The sequence below is a fragment of the Silurus aristotelis genome, assembly GCF_946808225.1.
Source record: "Silurus aristotelis genome assembly, chromosome: 18".
NCBI lineage: Eukaryota > Metazoa > Chordata > Actinopteri > Siluriformes > Siluridae > Silurus > Silurus aristotelis.
The window spans coordinates 18,894,559-18,910,710 of record NC_139591.1 but is presented as its reverse complement, the minus strand read 5'-3'; the positions used below and the strand labels follow the sequence as shown (position 1 = coordinate 18,910,710).

At 37.6% G+C, this 16,152-nt stretch overlaps 2 protein-coding genes across 8 annotated transcripts in view; both read right to left on the bottom strand.

Moving 5' to 3' along the window:
* Positions 1–1,370: 1,370 nt before the first annotated feature.
* Positions 1,371–6,667, bottom strand: npm1a (nucleophosmin 1a). 2 transcript variants are annotated; one of them, XM_083567706.1, is made up of 11 exons: positions 6,066–6,667; positions 5,118–5,197; positions 4,314–4,433; positions 4,142–4,235; positions 3,925–4,028; positions 3,770–3,819; positions 3,634–3,688; positions 3,473–3,544; positions 3,113–3,250; positions 2,059–2,133; positions 1,371–1,976 (listed from the first exon to the last, which is right to left on the bottom strand). In XM_083567706.1, exons 1-11 carry the CDS (start codon positions 6,103–6,105, stop codon positions 1,932–1,934), a joined length of 873 nt encoding a protein of 290 aa, XP_083423832.1. In that variant the 5' UTR covers positions 6,106–6,667; the 3' UTR covers positions 1,371–1,931. The 2 variants fall into 2 exon arrangements, with proteins under 2 accessions (XP_083423832.1, XP_083423833.1); XM_083567707.1 differs by having other exon boundaries at positions 3,634–3,681; positions 3,766–3,819; positions 6,066–6,223.
* A 350-nt stretch (positions 6,668–7,017) lies between these two features.
* The window catches only part of kcnip1b (Kv channel interacting protein 1 b), a 22,552-nt gene continuing 13,417 nt past the window's right edge, over positions 7,018–16,152 (bottom strand). For 4 of the 6 annotated variants that reach the window (XM_083568604.1, XM_083568605.1, XM_083568603.1 and 1 more), the window contains 7 exons: positions 11,736–11,860; positions 10,684–10,753; positions 9,596–9,666; positions 9,397–9,504; positions 9,188–9,292; positions 9,029–9,091; positions 7,018–8,642 (listed from right to left, as the gene is read on the bottom strand). In XM_083568604.1, coding sequence (XP_083424730.1) covers positions 8,595–8,642; positions 9,029–9,091; positions 9,188–9,292; positions 9,397–9,504; positions 9,596–9,666; positions 10,684–10,753; positions 11,736–11,860 — 590 coding nt within the window. In that variant the 3' untranslated portion in view covers positions 7,018–8,594. Of the gene's footprint in view, positions 8,643–9,028; positions 9,092–9,187; positions 9,293–9,396; positions 9,505–9,595; positions 9,667–10,683; positions 10,754–11,735; positions 11,861–13,466; positions 13,523–15,983 lie in introns of all 6 variants that reach the window. The other 2 variants (XM_083568608.1, XM_083568607.1) reach the window with 2 other exon arrangements.

Genomic DNA, 16,152 nt, shown 5'->3' with positions numbered 1-16,152 from the left:
GTCCACTGGGACAATGACATCATTCAATCACTTAGGGAGAGTGAAACGTATGTGGCTAAACTATGAGCTGCAGTGTTTTGGCGCCACCTATTGGCTGAAAGTTCGCCTTAAAATTAAAGATAAGTTTTTAAACATGAATACTTATTCAGTCACACGTGGTTTTAAAAAGCATATTTAAAATATCGCCTTTAATACATATTAGCAGGGCCAAAAATTATCAGTAGAATGATTCCCATGTTTAGTGAGGAAACACGAGGACCACTCCCTCTACATACCTCCATTAAACTTTTATTTCGGCTGCTCCCGTTAGGGGTCGCCACAGCGGATCCTCCGTCTCCATACTACTGTCTGTAATACAACCTTCTACATTTACCTCTTTCAATCCAACTACCTGCTGGCTTCCCTCATCACACCCATAAATCTAAAAATGAGCTGTCCTAATAAATTCGTTTTTAATCCTGTCCATCCTCGTCCCTCCTAATAAAATTCTCAGCACCTTCATGGTGTGACTGACCAACTGCCTTCCTCTGTAGTTACTGCAGGTCAACACATCTCCCTTGGACCCAAGAATAAGTAAATACACACTCCTTTATTACTCCATTGTCTACAAGCTAGATAAAAACTCAACTACCACCTCTCTAAACCATCTCCATGGTATGTTGAACATAAACCTATAAGAAACTCTCCTCACCTCCACTACTCTCTTACTGTACATCAATACTTCAGTAAAACCACTAAACTATTTCCCTTTACATTCACCCCATAATGAAACCGTTTAAACCCCCCCCCAACATTTAAGGTGCTAACTCCAACCTCCACTCAGGTACAGAAAGTGTTCTGTTAAAACATCTGAATTGATTGTTATAATTCTCACAAAATGGTTTTTCATATATCTGGTGTACCTGCCTGAATGAGCACCTTTCCCCTTTAATTGCTGTGATGTCATGAGCCTACATAATGCATGGAAGAGGTGGGTTATTTTTGGCTCCTGATAATTCTCATTAATCTATATATTAATTGTTGCTTTTATGTCTATATCTTTATTGCAAATTGTGTATTATGTTATTTTACTTACCTGTGTGGTTATTTGTCATTTTGCCCAATTTAAGTTATATTTGTGTCTTTGACATATGTGGAGATGAAAAGCACATGGTGATTAAATCTACATCACATGTTTTATAGAGCAAAATAAGGGTGATTGTACTCAGAGGCTGCTTTTATTTCTTTTACATCAGATAAAAGCCAGTGAAACCGCCGCCTGTTGTCCCGTGTCTGTCTCCACTACACAACGCAGAAAAGTGATTTTATAACTGGTGTCGCGAGCCACCGGTTACACATGATTCCCCAAAACACAACATGGAGACAGCATGGAAGTTCCACTTTTCTTAGCTTTTTATTTACAGTGGTTAAGGGGAGGGGAAAAAAAACTTTATTCCTGTGCAGTAAAATTGGTTCCATTGAAAAGCACAAGTTTGCTTAATCTCCAACTCGGCAGGTAGAGAACGGCTTTTCTTGGAGCAAAACATCCGATCTGTTCTATTTTACAGTATATTCACAAGTATGGATTCACACACCTCACAACTTGCACATGACTTAGAAACATTCAGAGACATTGTCCATTAGCTGCACTCAAGAATTTTACAGATCGGGGGAGAAAAAACACTTTCCCAGCCTCTGAAAGGAACCAGAAACTAGCAGGCGCTTCAGAATATTATAGAAAACAATTTAAAAAAATTATGAGAGGGGGGCCTTGAAGTTCCTCCTGTGAGACAGAATATTGACAGGTATAAATCAGAAAAAAAAAAATATATAAAGGAATAAAGTGACATTTAAAGGAATTTTTAAAAGGAATGGCACAGATCTCATGCAAAACTCAAGAGGGGGAAATAAAAAAACAAAAAATAAAACCAAACGAAATGTAACTGTAAAAGTTAGTTCTTCACTGTCTGTCTCCACTGCCACAGCTCTTCCATCACCTGTGGAGAGGAGCAAATAGTTATAAACACAGTCTTACATTGATATAAAAAATTATTTAATAGAAACAATCCCAGCAAATACCTTTGCATCGGTTACTTTGAAGCCATGCTTCACATAGTTTTCAAACTTGGGCTGAAGTTTGGGCAGCGTTACTCCCTGCACAAACACACACACACACACACAGCGTTTAAACCTCACACTCAAGTACAACGGTTATAGTACAGTGTTTTGGATCATGTAGCTTTTCAAAGCAGAAGGCTCACTGTACATTGAGTAAAGTGTGAAGGTCAGTAAAATACTATGAGGTCATGGCTGTCTGCAAAGTGAAACCAGAGATTTTTTGATTATTTTCAGCAAGACTGAAACAAGGAGTTATTTATATATATATAAAAAAAAGGTCAGGGTGCTTTCCACCACTATTATATTGCACAAGTAACAAGAACTCGACTTTCACAATTAAATCATTTTAATGTAAATTGTATTTATATAATGTGTAATATATATATATATATATATATATATATAAAAATCACTGATTGTAAGATTTAACAGAATTAATGAGTCACAATGTCAATTGCTGACTCCATTACTTTCTGCTATAATTAGAGAACACCAGAGACACTTCAACACAGATTAATAATTAGCTTTAATTACATCTCGTTGTTTGGACTTCATCTGCTAAATTATTTCTGCACCTGAGCTGAACAAGTGTATGCGTCTGCAGTCTAGCTAAAATAATCCTTGCCCTTGTTTTGATGCTCGTTTGCTAGAATTCATATTAATACACCTCAAAGATATATTTTATTATACGCCCAACAACAGCGGCAGGATTTTTCTAAATCTTTCAAAGCAAGGCGGGGGTCCTTTGCGATCACTGTGAAACAGGGGATGATGTATGCAACTGAATTCCTAATCAGACACAGCTGAAGTTCATTTACAGTTAAAATGCTGCCTGGTAAGCACGAGGCATAGAAAACTGCTAAATTTTTAATCATGTAAAGAAAAAAAAAACAAAACTAAAATACATGGAAATTGGAGGGGAGGTGTTTTCTGCTGAGTGGGCAAACAAAAAGTAGGCCTGCAAGGTAAACCTAATTAACTGCACATCACATGCTAGTGAAATGTTAAAACTCACCTTCTCTACACTAGCCATCATCTTGGCCTTGATCTCTGGGAGGCTTAGAGGTGCTTGTGGAGTTTTTGGAGTCTTGGGGCTTTTGGGGGTCTGAGGTTTCTTCTCATTCTTCTTGCTGGCATCTGGTGTTTTGTTTTGCTAAAAAAAAAGAAAAAACATCAATAAAGATTTGATCAACACAAAGTGACCTATGTTGTTAAAGCTGACAAAATCAACACCTGACAACCAAATCACAAACCAGCGCTGTGGGGATGTAATTCTGCAGTGTGTGCGCATGTTATTTAATCATGCTTTAATTAACAGATGGCTCTCATTTTATACATCAGGATACAGCTCTGAAACTTCGTATCATGAACACACCTGTTTGGGCGCGGGTGTTTTGGATTTGCCGTTCTGAGCAGGAGTTTGTGGTTTGGGGGTCTGCTTCTTGGCCTTCAGATAGAAATGGACACAAAGGATAAGTTAATGTGCACTTTATGTAAAATGTAATAGTCACACCTAAAGATTTAACACCCGCCCACCTTCACGGGAGTCTCCTCTTCATCATCATCCTCTTCATCATCATCCTCCTCATCCCTGAATGAAAAATTCAGATTCATGTTGAACACAGCAACCAAACAAATTCATTCAACTACAACAATCAATAAATGCACGCACTCATCATCGTCTTCCTCGTCGTCATCTTCCTCCTCCCTCTTCAGCTTTTTCTATGGGAAGAAAAAGTAAAAAATAAATACATAAAAATAAAAACGTACAAACTGCAGGACACAATTAACACACTGCATGAACCCAGACATTAACCCAACACTTACAGATGGCTTTACGAGGGTTGGGGCTCCTCTCTTCACAGATGTCTTTATCTCCTCCTCTTCCTCTTCCTCATCATCTTCATCAAAAGACTGATCTCCACTCATCACTATGATGATGAAAACAAAGGTTCAGTCTCTTTTGAATGGCCCCTCACCATACCAACTAAAAGCAAAGCCCAATAGTCAATCAGTAATGTAATAACAGGGGAATGTTCCTTACTGATGAGGTGCTGGCCGCTGATGTGAACTGGACCAGAGCCAGTACGCAGACGGAAAACTACAGGGGGACTGACCTCGAAGCCACCGAGACACACCTGTAACAGGACTTCATTTTAGTCAAATTGAAATTGTGTAAATGTTTAAAATAAAGATCGGTGGTCTGAAACACTTACGCTTGGCATTGTGGACGGCTTCAGCGTGGCCAGCACGGCTTTGACCTTCTGACCCTCAGCGTCCTGACCTTCGACTTCCACCACATTCAGCTCGTCTTTGGTGGCTGGATCAATGCATGCCTGTGTGTGTGGGCAGAATTTAGTTCAATCTTATCTTCTGGATATAATTACCACTGGCAACTTGGTGCTAAACTACCCGCAACTTTTGACGAGCTTCCACGATAAACCTCTCAAATTTAATTAGACACATACAACAAATTTGTGAAAAGCGGTTGGTTGTAAGCCATAAACAATTTGCATTGTTTCCTGACCCCGCATAAGAAAGCACTGAATGGTCTTTAATATTGTCCATGACCAAAAAATAATAATAATTGAGGCCCTGTGCTGAAACAGTAATACTGTGGGTGTGCAAAAATCACTTCCTGTGCACACAGCAGTCCCCAAACAGTTTTTGCACGACGAGTTAGATTCCCACAAGACAATTTTAAGGACTGTGTGTGCGGGTCATGCACATAACACAATAAGGGACGTGTAATTACTATTGAACATTTTAAATGACTCAGACGTGTAGTGAAAATGTAACTCAATTCATAATGCAGCTTAATTTGTTGATGCGCAAAAAAGAAATGCAGTAAATTGGCGTGGGTGGTAGTGGTCATCTTTTAAAGTATGCAAAATACATTAAAATGGAAATATATAAATATAGGAAGAAAAAAAAAGCCTTATTTTACAGTTTGTGCCCTGGTAGCAAATGATTGGTTTGGGACTCCTGCACTAGAACATGAAATAACCCCCCCAACGCACCATCCTGACGGAGAGCTGATGCTCGAAGTCGTCATCCTCAGGGTTAAACGTCACTTCCTTTCCCGCCTTCAGCTCGCAGCCTGTGAAATATTTTAATACAAACATGGTAAGATTGATGCACAAACTATCGAGCGGAGAATCCAAACATCAAAAATGTGGGAACATCAAAAACATGGGATCTAGTGCGTGCTTTATTATTTAATAATAAAAATAAAAAAGAATAAAGCACCAAAAGCGCGTAAGCAGGACGCGAGTCGTGCCAACACGTGGTCGCCGTGAGCGCGCACGTGCGCCATCTCACGTGGAACAAAGCCCACGAAGCAACTTCTGATCTCAACCAAAATGTTTAACAACTAACAAAGTTAAATTGTACCTTAAAACAAAAAAACGTAGAATATATAAAATTAGGCCTTAAGCTTGGAAATCAGTTAAGTCACATGCGCGCGCCGTCCCCCATTCACAGTTACCAGCATTACAGCTATACATGTATTTTTCCCCTAAAACACAAACTAAAGCGCGCTATTTTCTTTAAATTATCTTATTAGTCATCATAAACTTGTGTACGCACACGTCCGTTGTCCTGATATTTATTTTTTTTCTTAAGAGGGTTTTAAAGGCCGCCGTCGCCATTTTGGAAACGGCGTCACACGTGTGCGCGAGCCTGGAGGCTGAAACGTGTCCGAAAACCACCCAACACAACCTCGAGAGACAATATCTTATAATCATAAATAATCATAAAGATCACTTTATCCAAAACCAGACTGATTTAACCCTGATTGGCTATTTAACGTTTAGAAACAGTTAATGGTGGAGGAGCTTCTACATGCGCTTAACGGTCCTCCTAGCTAGCGATCACAAAAGCTAAAAAATAGCAGCATCAAACAAATAATAAATTAAAACAGATATAAAAAGAAAAAAAGAAAACAAACAAATAAATAAATAAAGTACCGTAAAGGAAAGTCTGAGGGCCCATCTGCTCGGCATCCATATCTGCACGCTGTGTGAATAACCGGTGAAATAGTGAATTCTCTACGGCACGCGAGGAGGGTCACTCCACTCCGTTCTACAACGCCCACTTATGGGCGTTCCGAACGATTGACCAATAAGAGAACTTCTTCTTCTTCTTTTGGCTTCTCCCATTAGGGGTCGCCACAGCGGTTCATCAGTCTCCATACCCCCCTGTCTTCTTTCAAACCATCCTGCATGTCTTCGCTCACCGCATCCATAAACCTCCTCCTTGGCCTTACTCTTTTCCTCCTTCCTGGCAGCTCCATCCTCAGCATTCTCCTACTGATATACCCCATGTCCCTCCTTTGCACATGTCTAAAACATCTCAATCTCACCTCCCTCACCTTGTCTCCAAAACGTCCTACATGGGCTGTCCCTTTATTAAACTGATTTCTAATCCTGTCCATCCTCGCCACTCCCAACGAAAACCTCAACATATTCAGCTCTGCTACCTCCAGCTCCACCTCCTGTCTTTTACTCAATGCCACTGTCTCTAATCCATACAACATCTCAGGTCTCACCACAGTCCTATAAACTTTCCCTTTCATTCTTGCAGACACTCCTCTATCACAATTGACCAATAAGAGAACGCTGGCGACAAAGAAATTAGGCGAGACAACAAGAGCAAACGTGAACCAAACCTATTTAATTTTATTCAAAATATTATTTTACTTAAAAGAATATATATATATATATATATATATATATATATATATATATATATATATATATATATATATATATATATATATATATATATTTACTTGTTATGGTTTTACGTATTTAGCACACACACTCTTCATTTTATATATACATCATGACAATTATTATTTATTTGGACAAATCTAGTACAAAATCTACATATAACATACACACCAAGATCAACTGTATGTAGTCTTTGATAATATACTTATTTATTTATTGAATGGAAAAATTAACAAAATAATTGTAAAATATTATTTAAAAAACAAATAAACAAAAAAACTAGTCATAGCTGTTTTTTTTCATTATTGGTTAGATATGGTTCTTACCGACAGAGTACCTGGATGATTGAGATAATACGAGGGTTTTTACTTGTCACATGTGCATTACACAACAGTGCAATTCTTTATTCCGCAATGTTAGGAAGCTGGGGTCATAATTGATACAGCACACCTGGAGCACAGAGGGTTAAGGGCCCAAGACTGGCATCTTAGCAACACTGAGGCTTGAACGACTTTCCTATCAGTAACCCAGAGCCCTACCCATTGATCTACCACCTTCTATATGATAAAAAATATATATATTGTCACAAAATAACCTACTTATTTATATAAGCATATATATCTTGGTTGATTTGATTACTTTAATGAATGAAGAGAGTCACAATTTTGAAGACGTTCACTTTTTTTGTTTTAATTGCAATATCTGAGTAAGACGGAGCATTATAAAGCATTAGAAGGATTTTCAGATCTTTCTGTCTCACTTTATATCTCATTGTGTGGCTTTTATCCCTTTCTGTTTTGATTTTATACATAAGAATTAAAAATATTTAGGATGCACATTTTCTTTTATATGATAAGGAAATGAATGGAAAAAAAATACTGAGCTGGATTGTCACTAGTTGAAAGCGCACACACACACACACACACACACACACACACACACACACACACACACACACACACACAGAAGAGAGAGAGAGAGAGAGAGAGAGAGAGAGAGAGAGAGAGAGAGAGAGAGAGAGAGAGAGAGAATGGACAGACACATAGAACAAACTATAGACAAACAGGATTAAGCAACACAACACCATAAAAACACCACAAGGCAAGACAGGCAAACATTTTTTTTTACAGATTTAAAATGCAATAAATAAAATATTAAACAATTTAATGCATAAATAAACGTATCAGGGTTGTATATTATATCATATCTGCCAACATTCAAGGACCTGGAGGTTAAAACATGCAAAAATCTCAGAGTCACTGTGTTTTAGATGCAGTTTCAGTCCTTCACGGGTAGATGGAGCTCTCGAAACTTCAAAAGCCTGAATGAAGGCTTAGAAAATTCCTGGGTATTTTTTTTGTTTTGTTTTTGTAGATATGCAGCAGTTTATAAAACAGGAGGAGCATTGAGAAACGGCTGAGCAGTTAAGAATTAAATGTTCCACTGTAGAACAGCATCAAAGAAAAGCAGGGGTTCATATGCTGGCTATCCTTTTTTTCCAGGGAAGGAGGAAGTCCATAATCAGTCATTCAGTGTTTGATACAGTACATTATTTGAATAGTCTGCTTACTGTGATAGTGTTAGCCTGCGGTTAGTTTGTATTGAGAGCCAGAGTGTTGATTCATACACATAAGCTATGCTCACATGTAAACATTTTAGAAAGCATGTAATAAATAAATATTTAATTTCCCGTAATTTCAGTGTTTTTCTCTTTCACACGTACATGCTCTGACTTGCTCTCGTTGTGCTTTGCATGTTTTTTTTTTACATCACGTTTTCGAAGAGCTGCATGGATCTCATCATGGTTTCATCCTAAATAGAAAGAAAAAAAATACAATCACCCTAGTGATTTGGGTTCGATACAAAAAGTATGGTTATATTTCATCATGCCAACATGCATGTTTAAACAACTACTTACTTAATTAAACACCACCATTCACTCACAAACACTAACATTCACCATCAAAGACCACCATTCATCATCAAACACCAGCATTAACCCCCAAAACACCACTATCCACCCCAAACACTACTAAACTACAAACATGTTTAACTTTATAAAATCATATGTAACAACTGGCAGGCCAAACATGGATGTCAAAGCACATTATTTAAGCTGTACAGCAATGTTTTTGTGGTGTTTGGTAGAGATTGCTTAATAATTGTTCAATGGGCTACTGGAGAGATCTGGAACCCACTTCTTGGCATGCTAGGATAAACTCCTCCAATGTCACAACACCATCTTTGTTCTTGTCCATTTTCTGTGAAATCAGAACATAACAAATTTTCATACAACTACTAGTGTTTATTGTGAAGTGGTTATGACAGAATTATTATCCTGACTGATTAACATAGACCTGGAAGAATGAATCCACATGCTGCTTGGGAACGTCTCCTTTCAGAGCAGGGCACGTGTACTTCCCCATCATATCGTAGATGGCCTGCACAATCTCAGTCATCTCCTGATGTGAACATCAATCAGAATTGTTCATTCAAGAAAGAACCATTTAAAATCTGGGGTCTTTAACGTAAACAATGCTGACAGAAATTTGACTTTGTTACGCACTTCTTTATTGATGAATCCGTCTCGATTGATGTCATAAAGATGAAAAGTCCACTCCAGTTTCTCTTGGACTGATCCTCTCAGGAGAATGGACAGACCTGTCACAAACTCCTAACAAAGACCAGACATTATAGTTTAAATAAAAGACAATTTATATAAATGTAAAAGTATATAGTACTTATCAGACAGTGTGTCTTTCTACCTCAAACTTTATAGAGCCATTATTCGTAGTGTCAAATGCATTAAACAGGTAGTGCGCATACGTGGTGGCATCTGAAATAAAGGAAAGGATGAAGGAGTCTTGAGACATTAAATAGAATAATACATTTGAGCGGTAGCTTGACAAGTAAAAAAGATATGCCAAAACTTGTGGACTATTGCAGTAGGTTTATCCTATGTTCTAACAGAGGCCACAGCAGGAACTCATAGGTGTTTGTGCATCCTCATGACTTCTGTCTGACTCATATGGTTTGCCAATGAGCTGTTTAGCAAACCTACTAACATATCTGGTGGTGTGTTAAATTAAAATTGTGAGTAAAGATTTTAAAAACACACACTAGGCAGCCAGGAAATAAAGTCAGAAATAATGTAGCTAGTTTTTGGGTTAAAGTCAACATTTACCTCAGAAACAACACCATTTATTTCAGCAAAAACATTTACCACAGAAGCACAATTCACCTCAGTAATATCAATATTTACATAGACATATTAACATTTACCTCAGAAAAAATCCATTTCATTTAATTTTATTTATTTGACAGGGACAATGCAACATACATAGTGTCAAAGCAAGCTTGTCACTGAAAAGCTACATAAAAAGTTTATAGCAAATGCTAATTTTCAACTCCTGTCCCTGGTTGGGCTCTAAACACAGTACAATTTACATACTAAAGTACTTCAATTTAAACAAATAACATGATATGGACAATTCCCGTCCCTAGTCATACACAATAAAATTTACCCATGAGATTTACCCGTAAAGTTTAGATAAATCATAATTTATCTCAGGAACATTACAGTCCAATCAGGAACATCAAACTTTATCCCACAAAAGGCAATAGCTGCATATTTATATGAATTAATTAACCAAAAAAACCCGCAACATTTATCTAAAATAGTTAATTTGGAAAAATAACTATTTAACATAACCATATTCCCCTTTAGTTGTACATTAACTGCTAACCAATTGCCCAAAACCATACTAAAATTATTAGAATCACAAAAATAAACACAACCAAAAATCAAATTAACATTATTCTAAAACAATTAAAGGGTGTACAGAAGCTGTACCTCCGTGAGGGAAGAACTGAGCGTAGATGTGCTTAAACGTTTCCTCGTTCACTACTCCACTTGGACACTCCTGAGGAAGAATAGAGACAGTTCTTCACATTTGTGTTGGCAAACATTCGTGTTTGTGTGTTGGTGTGTGCATTATAGCGTGCGGATTCCTGACTCTATGACATATGGCCTCAAGTGTACTCACTGCAGGCTGCTGCAAACAGACTTGCAACATGAGAGACCAAAATGTCTGTTTATTCATCTTAGAAGAATAACACTAACAGATTTTTCTGGTGATCTGGTGAAAAATCTGAATGACTGGTGGAAAAAAGAATGCGAAAAAAAACTCCATTACAATTAATAAATCAATTCCTTTGTTTGCCTACATTAGTTTGTTATATATCTATGTATTTACTTGGCAATATGAAAACTTTCTTGATAATTAACATTTGTACCTTTTAATTTATCAGCCGTGCTAAGTTTTTTGTTTGCTCATGAGAAATATGTGTTCAAAATTTGATTGGTCTAACTAACAATCACAATTATGTCTATACTTGTAAGCCTGCATGCCAATATTGTTACATTTTTATAAGAACCATCTTAACACTAAAAAATATCCAAAAGATCTACTTGATCAAGTCCTCTATCAATTCCTCCAGAATGAATAGAACACAGCCCTGCCATCTTCTCTTCAACTGGCTTACAGACTTAAAGGTCACTTGGATGACCTTGAGATTTGTTATAAACTAAAGCATATTATCACTGAAGCATATTCCTTTTCTGATTTTTAAGGTTTTTTCTCTGACGCTTGTTTCTTTAGCCAAAAAGTAGAACTGAATGTTATTTTCTGTATGTCCTTGAAACTGATTACAGCTCCGGTGGTTAATGCTCAATGTTAAGTTTGGCCCTTTTTCATTCTTCTATAGATCTAACACAGTCTTGCATACAGACATTTAGTTTATTCTAATAAGCTATAATTAGTGTAATAATCACTTTAAAAATGTGAGCACGTGTGCGAGGTTAAATGTGTGCGGTTAAATGGAGCATTGTGCGTCATGACATACATTTTTAAAGCCACGGTAGAGGACTTGCAGCTCCTGCTTGGTGAAATTTGTTTGTGCCTCAAGCTGATCGAGTCCTTCAGGCCGATGACACACCATGGTCATCTCCAACTCATCATCCACTTTATCTTGAGGGAGAAAAGAGGGGTAGAAACTGAGAGAGGGAGATTCACACACATATGCAGGCATATTTATATAAGTATACTGTGGTGTGTGAATCTTTTTTTCTTGTGTTTGTATTCACAGAGAACTTATTAATCCTGCATGCACACAAATACATGTGTTGTTCCCCTGTCAGCATGGTGCAAAGGAAACTGATGGATTTGTAATCATCAGTTTCAGATCACAGTGTTTCATCACCACAACAGCGCCTAGCTCAGAAAGCAAGAACCGCAGGATTACACACACACACACACACACACACACACACACACACACACACACACACACACACACACACACACACACACACACACACGCAAATACACACACACACACACACAAACACAATGCCCTGCAGGTTCAACTCTCCTCACTGCACCATTGATGCACAGACATTAAGATTAGGCAAAAAGCAGAGATCTAAAAAGTGGAATTAATGTTGGATTTGAAACTCGGCCTGTTTTGTGGTCTGACTGTGCAGATCTTCAACAAGCCAGAGTCTAATTAACACTGACTCACTCAATACGACACTTCATTAAGAGCTCTCTCCAGTCGCTAATCACTAGCTTGGAACGTTTGTTTCATTTGCTCTTTTCCTGTCTCGTGATTCCTGACTGAAAGCTTAAAGCAAGACATTGAAATTTCACAACTAAAATCGTATTTAGAGTTTGATTTTGAAAAAAAAAAGCACAAAAAACCCCTCAGAGATGCCAGTTAATTAACACTCAGCACACACCACAAATTCTCTTTAAATTGCTGACGTTCTTCCACAGTGTTGCTGAATTCTGACCTATGATTGGCTTCAAGATGTTTAATTCATTGTATATAATAAAGTTTATATTAATGCAACCATTCTTAGGTGTTTTTGTTTCTATATTAACAGACCTGTGTCTGGTGACAGAACAACTGTTTATAACTGCTATAATACAAGTGAGAATGGGTATGACATGACATTTTTAGCTGGAATTGAGAAAAATTGCTGTGTTGTGAAAGAAATAAAACAATTTGCTGTTATAGGAGAATAATCAACCACACTCCATGACTGATTATTTTACAATTACAGTGCAGCATGTTTAACTGTATTTTTTTTGTTTTGTTTTTGTTTATAAAGCTTATGATGAACGGCCATAATTTAATTTTAGTCTGTACATATCTTTTTCTAATAGGGGTCTCAGTGAGCAATATTAACAAGTTAATAAACACTAAACAGACCCTTAATTGTTACTTAATTGTAAATTTAAATCGTAATAGTCTATAAGAGGAAACTGCTGTAAAAAAATGGAATGTAAAATAAATGTACAATGATTGTTTTACGTAATAATCTTCTGAATTATAAGTGTTGAACTGTAGACTTAACGTATTAATAAGACTCAGTCTTTTCCAATTGATAGCTTAAAGATTCTATACAATAAAATGGACCCAAAAAACAAGAGTTTTTTCGTTTTCCAAAAAGCTCCAATGTGTGAGGAGTGTATAAGCAGCAGTGTTTGTTTTTCCAGTCCTGCATTAAATCCGGGCTTCCCACATCGCTGCATTGTTTTCCTTTTTCTTCATCGTCATTTCTAATCTCACCATCTGCATCTCTTTACTTCCGTTACCATAGAGATGCTTCAGCCGCCCCTCAAGATCTGCAGTCAGAAAATAATAGTTGCATTCAACAGCTGGGAATCAGATGCAGAAGTTGTTAATTAAAAGTGCCACCACAAAATCTCATGATTTTTTTTCCCATCAGTCAGTGCGCTGTCTTTTTGTCACTTCCCTCTGATGTGCAGTTGTATGTTTTTCCCACTGATAGACTAACATCTTGATGGGTTGCAAGATTGCTAAAAAACACCATGTAACTCAAACTTTTGTGCAGTTTTGTCAGTTAACGGAGGAAACAAAGATATTTTCAAATGTCACCAATTAGTTCTTCCCAAAACATGCCTCCCCCTCCCCCTGAATATTTCTGGCTCTTTGTCCTCTTGATTAGCATAGATTTTCCTTGTTAGCCATCTCTTATCCATCTTTGCTTTCTAACATGCCCTTGTGAAGCCTTGCATCTGTTCCTACAGAAAATGTGATACTAGAAAAAGATCAGAGTTGCTTTTTTTACACTGGGACAGTTAAATAGCGTCTTTTCATTAGCATTCGGAGAGAACTGTGAGAACGGTGCTACGGAGAACGGTGAGAGATGGAAGTGAGGTGAGAACAGAAGTGAGAATCGTATTCATCTGACAGACATGTGAGAAAGAACTGCACAAATGTTTCGTTTGGCTCTGAGGGTAGCCTGAGCTTGAATCCAATTCATTTAGAGCACTGGTTTGGTTAATGGACGAGGCTGCGGTTATTACAGAGCAGTGATTGATAAGAAAGTAAAATGGGAATGCAGTACTGTAGTGTTAATTTGCATTAATCTGGCTCATTATAATAATGATCTGTCATTAATAAAATATCGTCTTTTCTTTTCTTTTCTTTTCAAGTTTTTTCTTACTTTTAATGTTCCTTTTGCTATACATAATATCTGTACTGCTATAGACCCTTGTCACATCTGCCCTGTGCATCAGCAGCTCATCATTCACCGGTCCACCTTGAGCTCAGACGTTTTTAAAGCTCCCACAAAGCTCCTGATGCCAATAGGCCAATTTAGAGCTCACAGGGGATGTATGTTTGTGTGTGTTTGTGTGTGGGTATGGGTTCACAGCAGCTCTCTGCTTATGTTCAAATGTTGGATTGCTATTCAGATCGCAGTAGCTAACTATTCAAATTCTGGATTCTGATTGGTCAGGAGCTGTTCTTTATCTTTCACAGTATTACAGGATTATATTAAGGCTTTCATTTAAATGCGTTCTTGTTCCATTAAAAACGGCTCATTCACATGCCAAATTGTCATCACAGTCGGAAGTCACTGATATGGTGAAGGAATGAATCTCTAGTGTGTCAATCATCACTGAGGCGTTTGCGTGTCTTTTGCGGTTTCTCTTTCTTATTTTTTGTCTATAAATGTCAAAATATTATTTTTTACCTGTTTATAGTTACATTAAACGTGACCATAATTGAGGTAAACAATATGATATTTCGTTCTTTTAAGAATTAAAATGAAATAATTGTAATCATTGGGGAAAATCTATTTGGTATAAGTTTAATACCTCACAACACATGCCTTTACTTGGCTCCACCCACTACTTTCCTCTTTTGGCAAGAAAACATACATACTGAATGACATTCATGTAAAAGCAAACAGATATTAAGTTTGTTTAGATGTTTTCTTAAAAAAAAAAACAAGTGTATAGATACATATACGCACTCTCGTACAATAGGGTCAAAGAGTTCAAACATCACTGACTGCAGCTTCAATGTAAACCCAGTTATGATAAGTTATCTGTGATATGAGTTTCTAATAAAACTCTAATTAAATAGTTTTTTTTCTGAACCATTAACAGAACTCTCTCTCTCTCTCTCTCTCTCTCTCTCTCTCTCTCTCTCTCTCTCTCTCTCTCCTCTTTCTCTCCTTAACCTCAACACGTTAAATCAGTTTGTGGGTGATCATGTTTAGGTTTAAACCGGATGTAGATGCGATTTGACAAATCGATACACTGATATGTACAGCTTTTACACTTGTTGTGTGACTCTCTGCAGGTATGTGTGTATGTTTTGTGTATTTGTGTATTGTGTGTTGGTGTGTTGTATTTGTTCCATGTTCTTCATCCACGCTTATTATTATCACGCCCCTCCTCAGAAACCCATCACCATGACAACTGTGGCTCTGAGCATGTGGACGTTTAGAGTGCCAGGGAGTGAGCAGTGTTAAAGCGTCTACTCACGTACACCCCCACACACACATGCAGTTTAAGATTATTTAAGATGAAACGATGAAGAGTGCATGCGGTTAGCCAAAAATTACCCCCCCCCTCTCCATTCATCTCTCTCTCTCTCTCTCTCTCTCTCTCTCTCTCTCTCTCTCTCTCTCTCTCTCTCTCTCTCTCTCTCTCTCTTGCTCAGTCCTTCACCCTCTCTGCTTAATCATTCACTAGTCATTATTTCATTCTACACACGTGCATCATGCTGTGTGTGTGTGTGTGTGTGTGTGTGTGTGTGTGTGTGTGGTACCTCTGCTGGTCTGTCTCTGTTTGGTCTGCATGGTCAGCATGCCCACCACTGCTCCCATGTTGGCACAGTCCTTTAAAATAATCCACTGTGTTTTCTCTTTTTCTCTCTTTCATTCATGCAGTCTCTTTTTTGTGTCTCTCTGTCTGTATCTCTTGTCTTCTATGACTTT

What these genes read in the sequence shown, in the direction of transcription:
- npm1a (XM_083567706.1), bottom strand. Translation starts at nt 6,105, where the DNA reads ATGGATGCCGAGCAGATGGGCCCTCAGACTTTCCTTTACG. An exon ending in ATCAGCTCTCCGTCAGGATG is followed by an intron (nt 4,434 to 5,117) that starts GTGCGTTGGGGG and finishes CCACACACACAG; the next exon opens with GCATGCATTGATCCAGCCAC. An exon ending in CAGCGGCCAGCACCTCATCA is followed by an intron (nt 4,029 to 4,141) that starts GTAAGGAACATT and finishes TCATCATCATAG; the next exon opens with TGATGAGTGGAGATCAGTCT.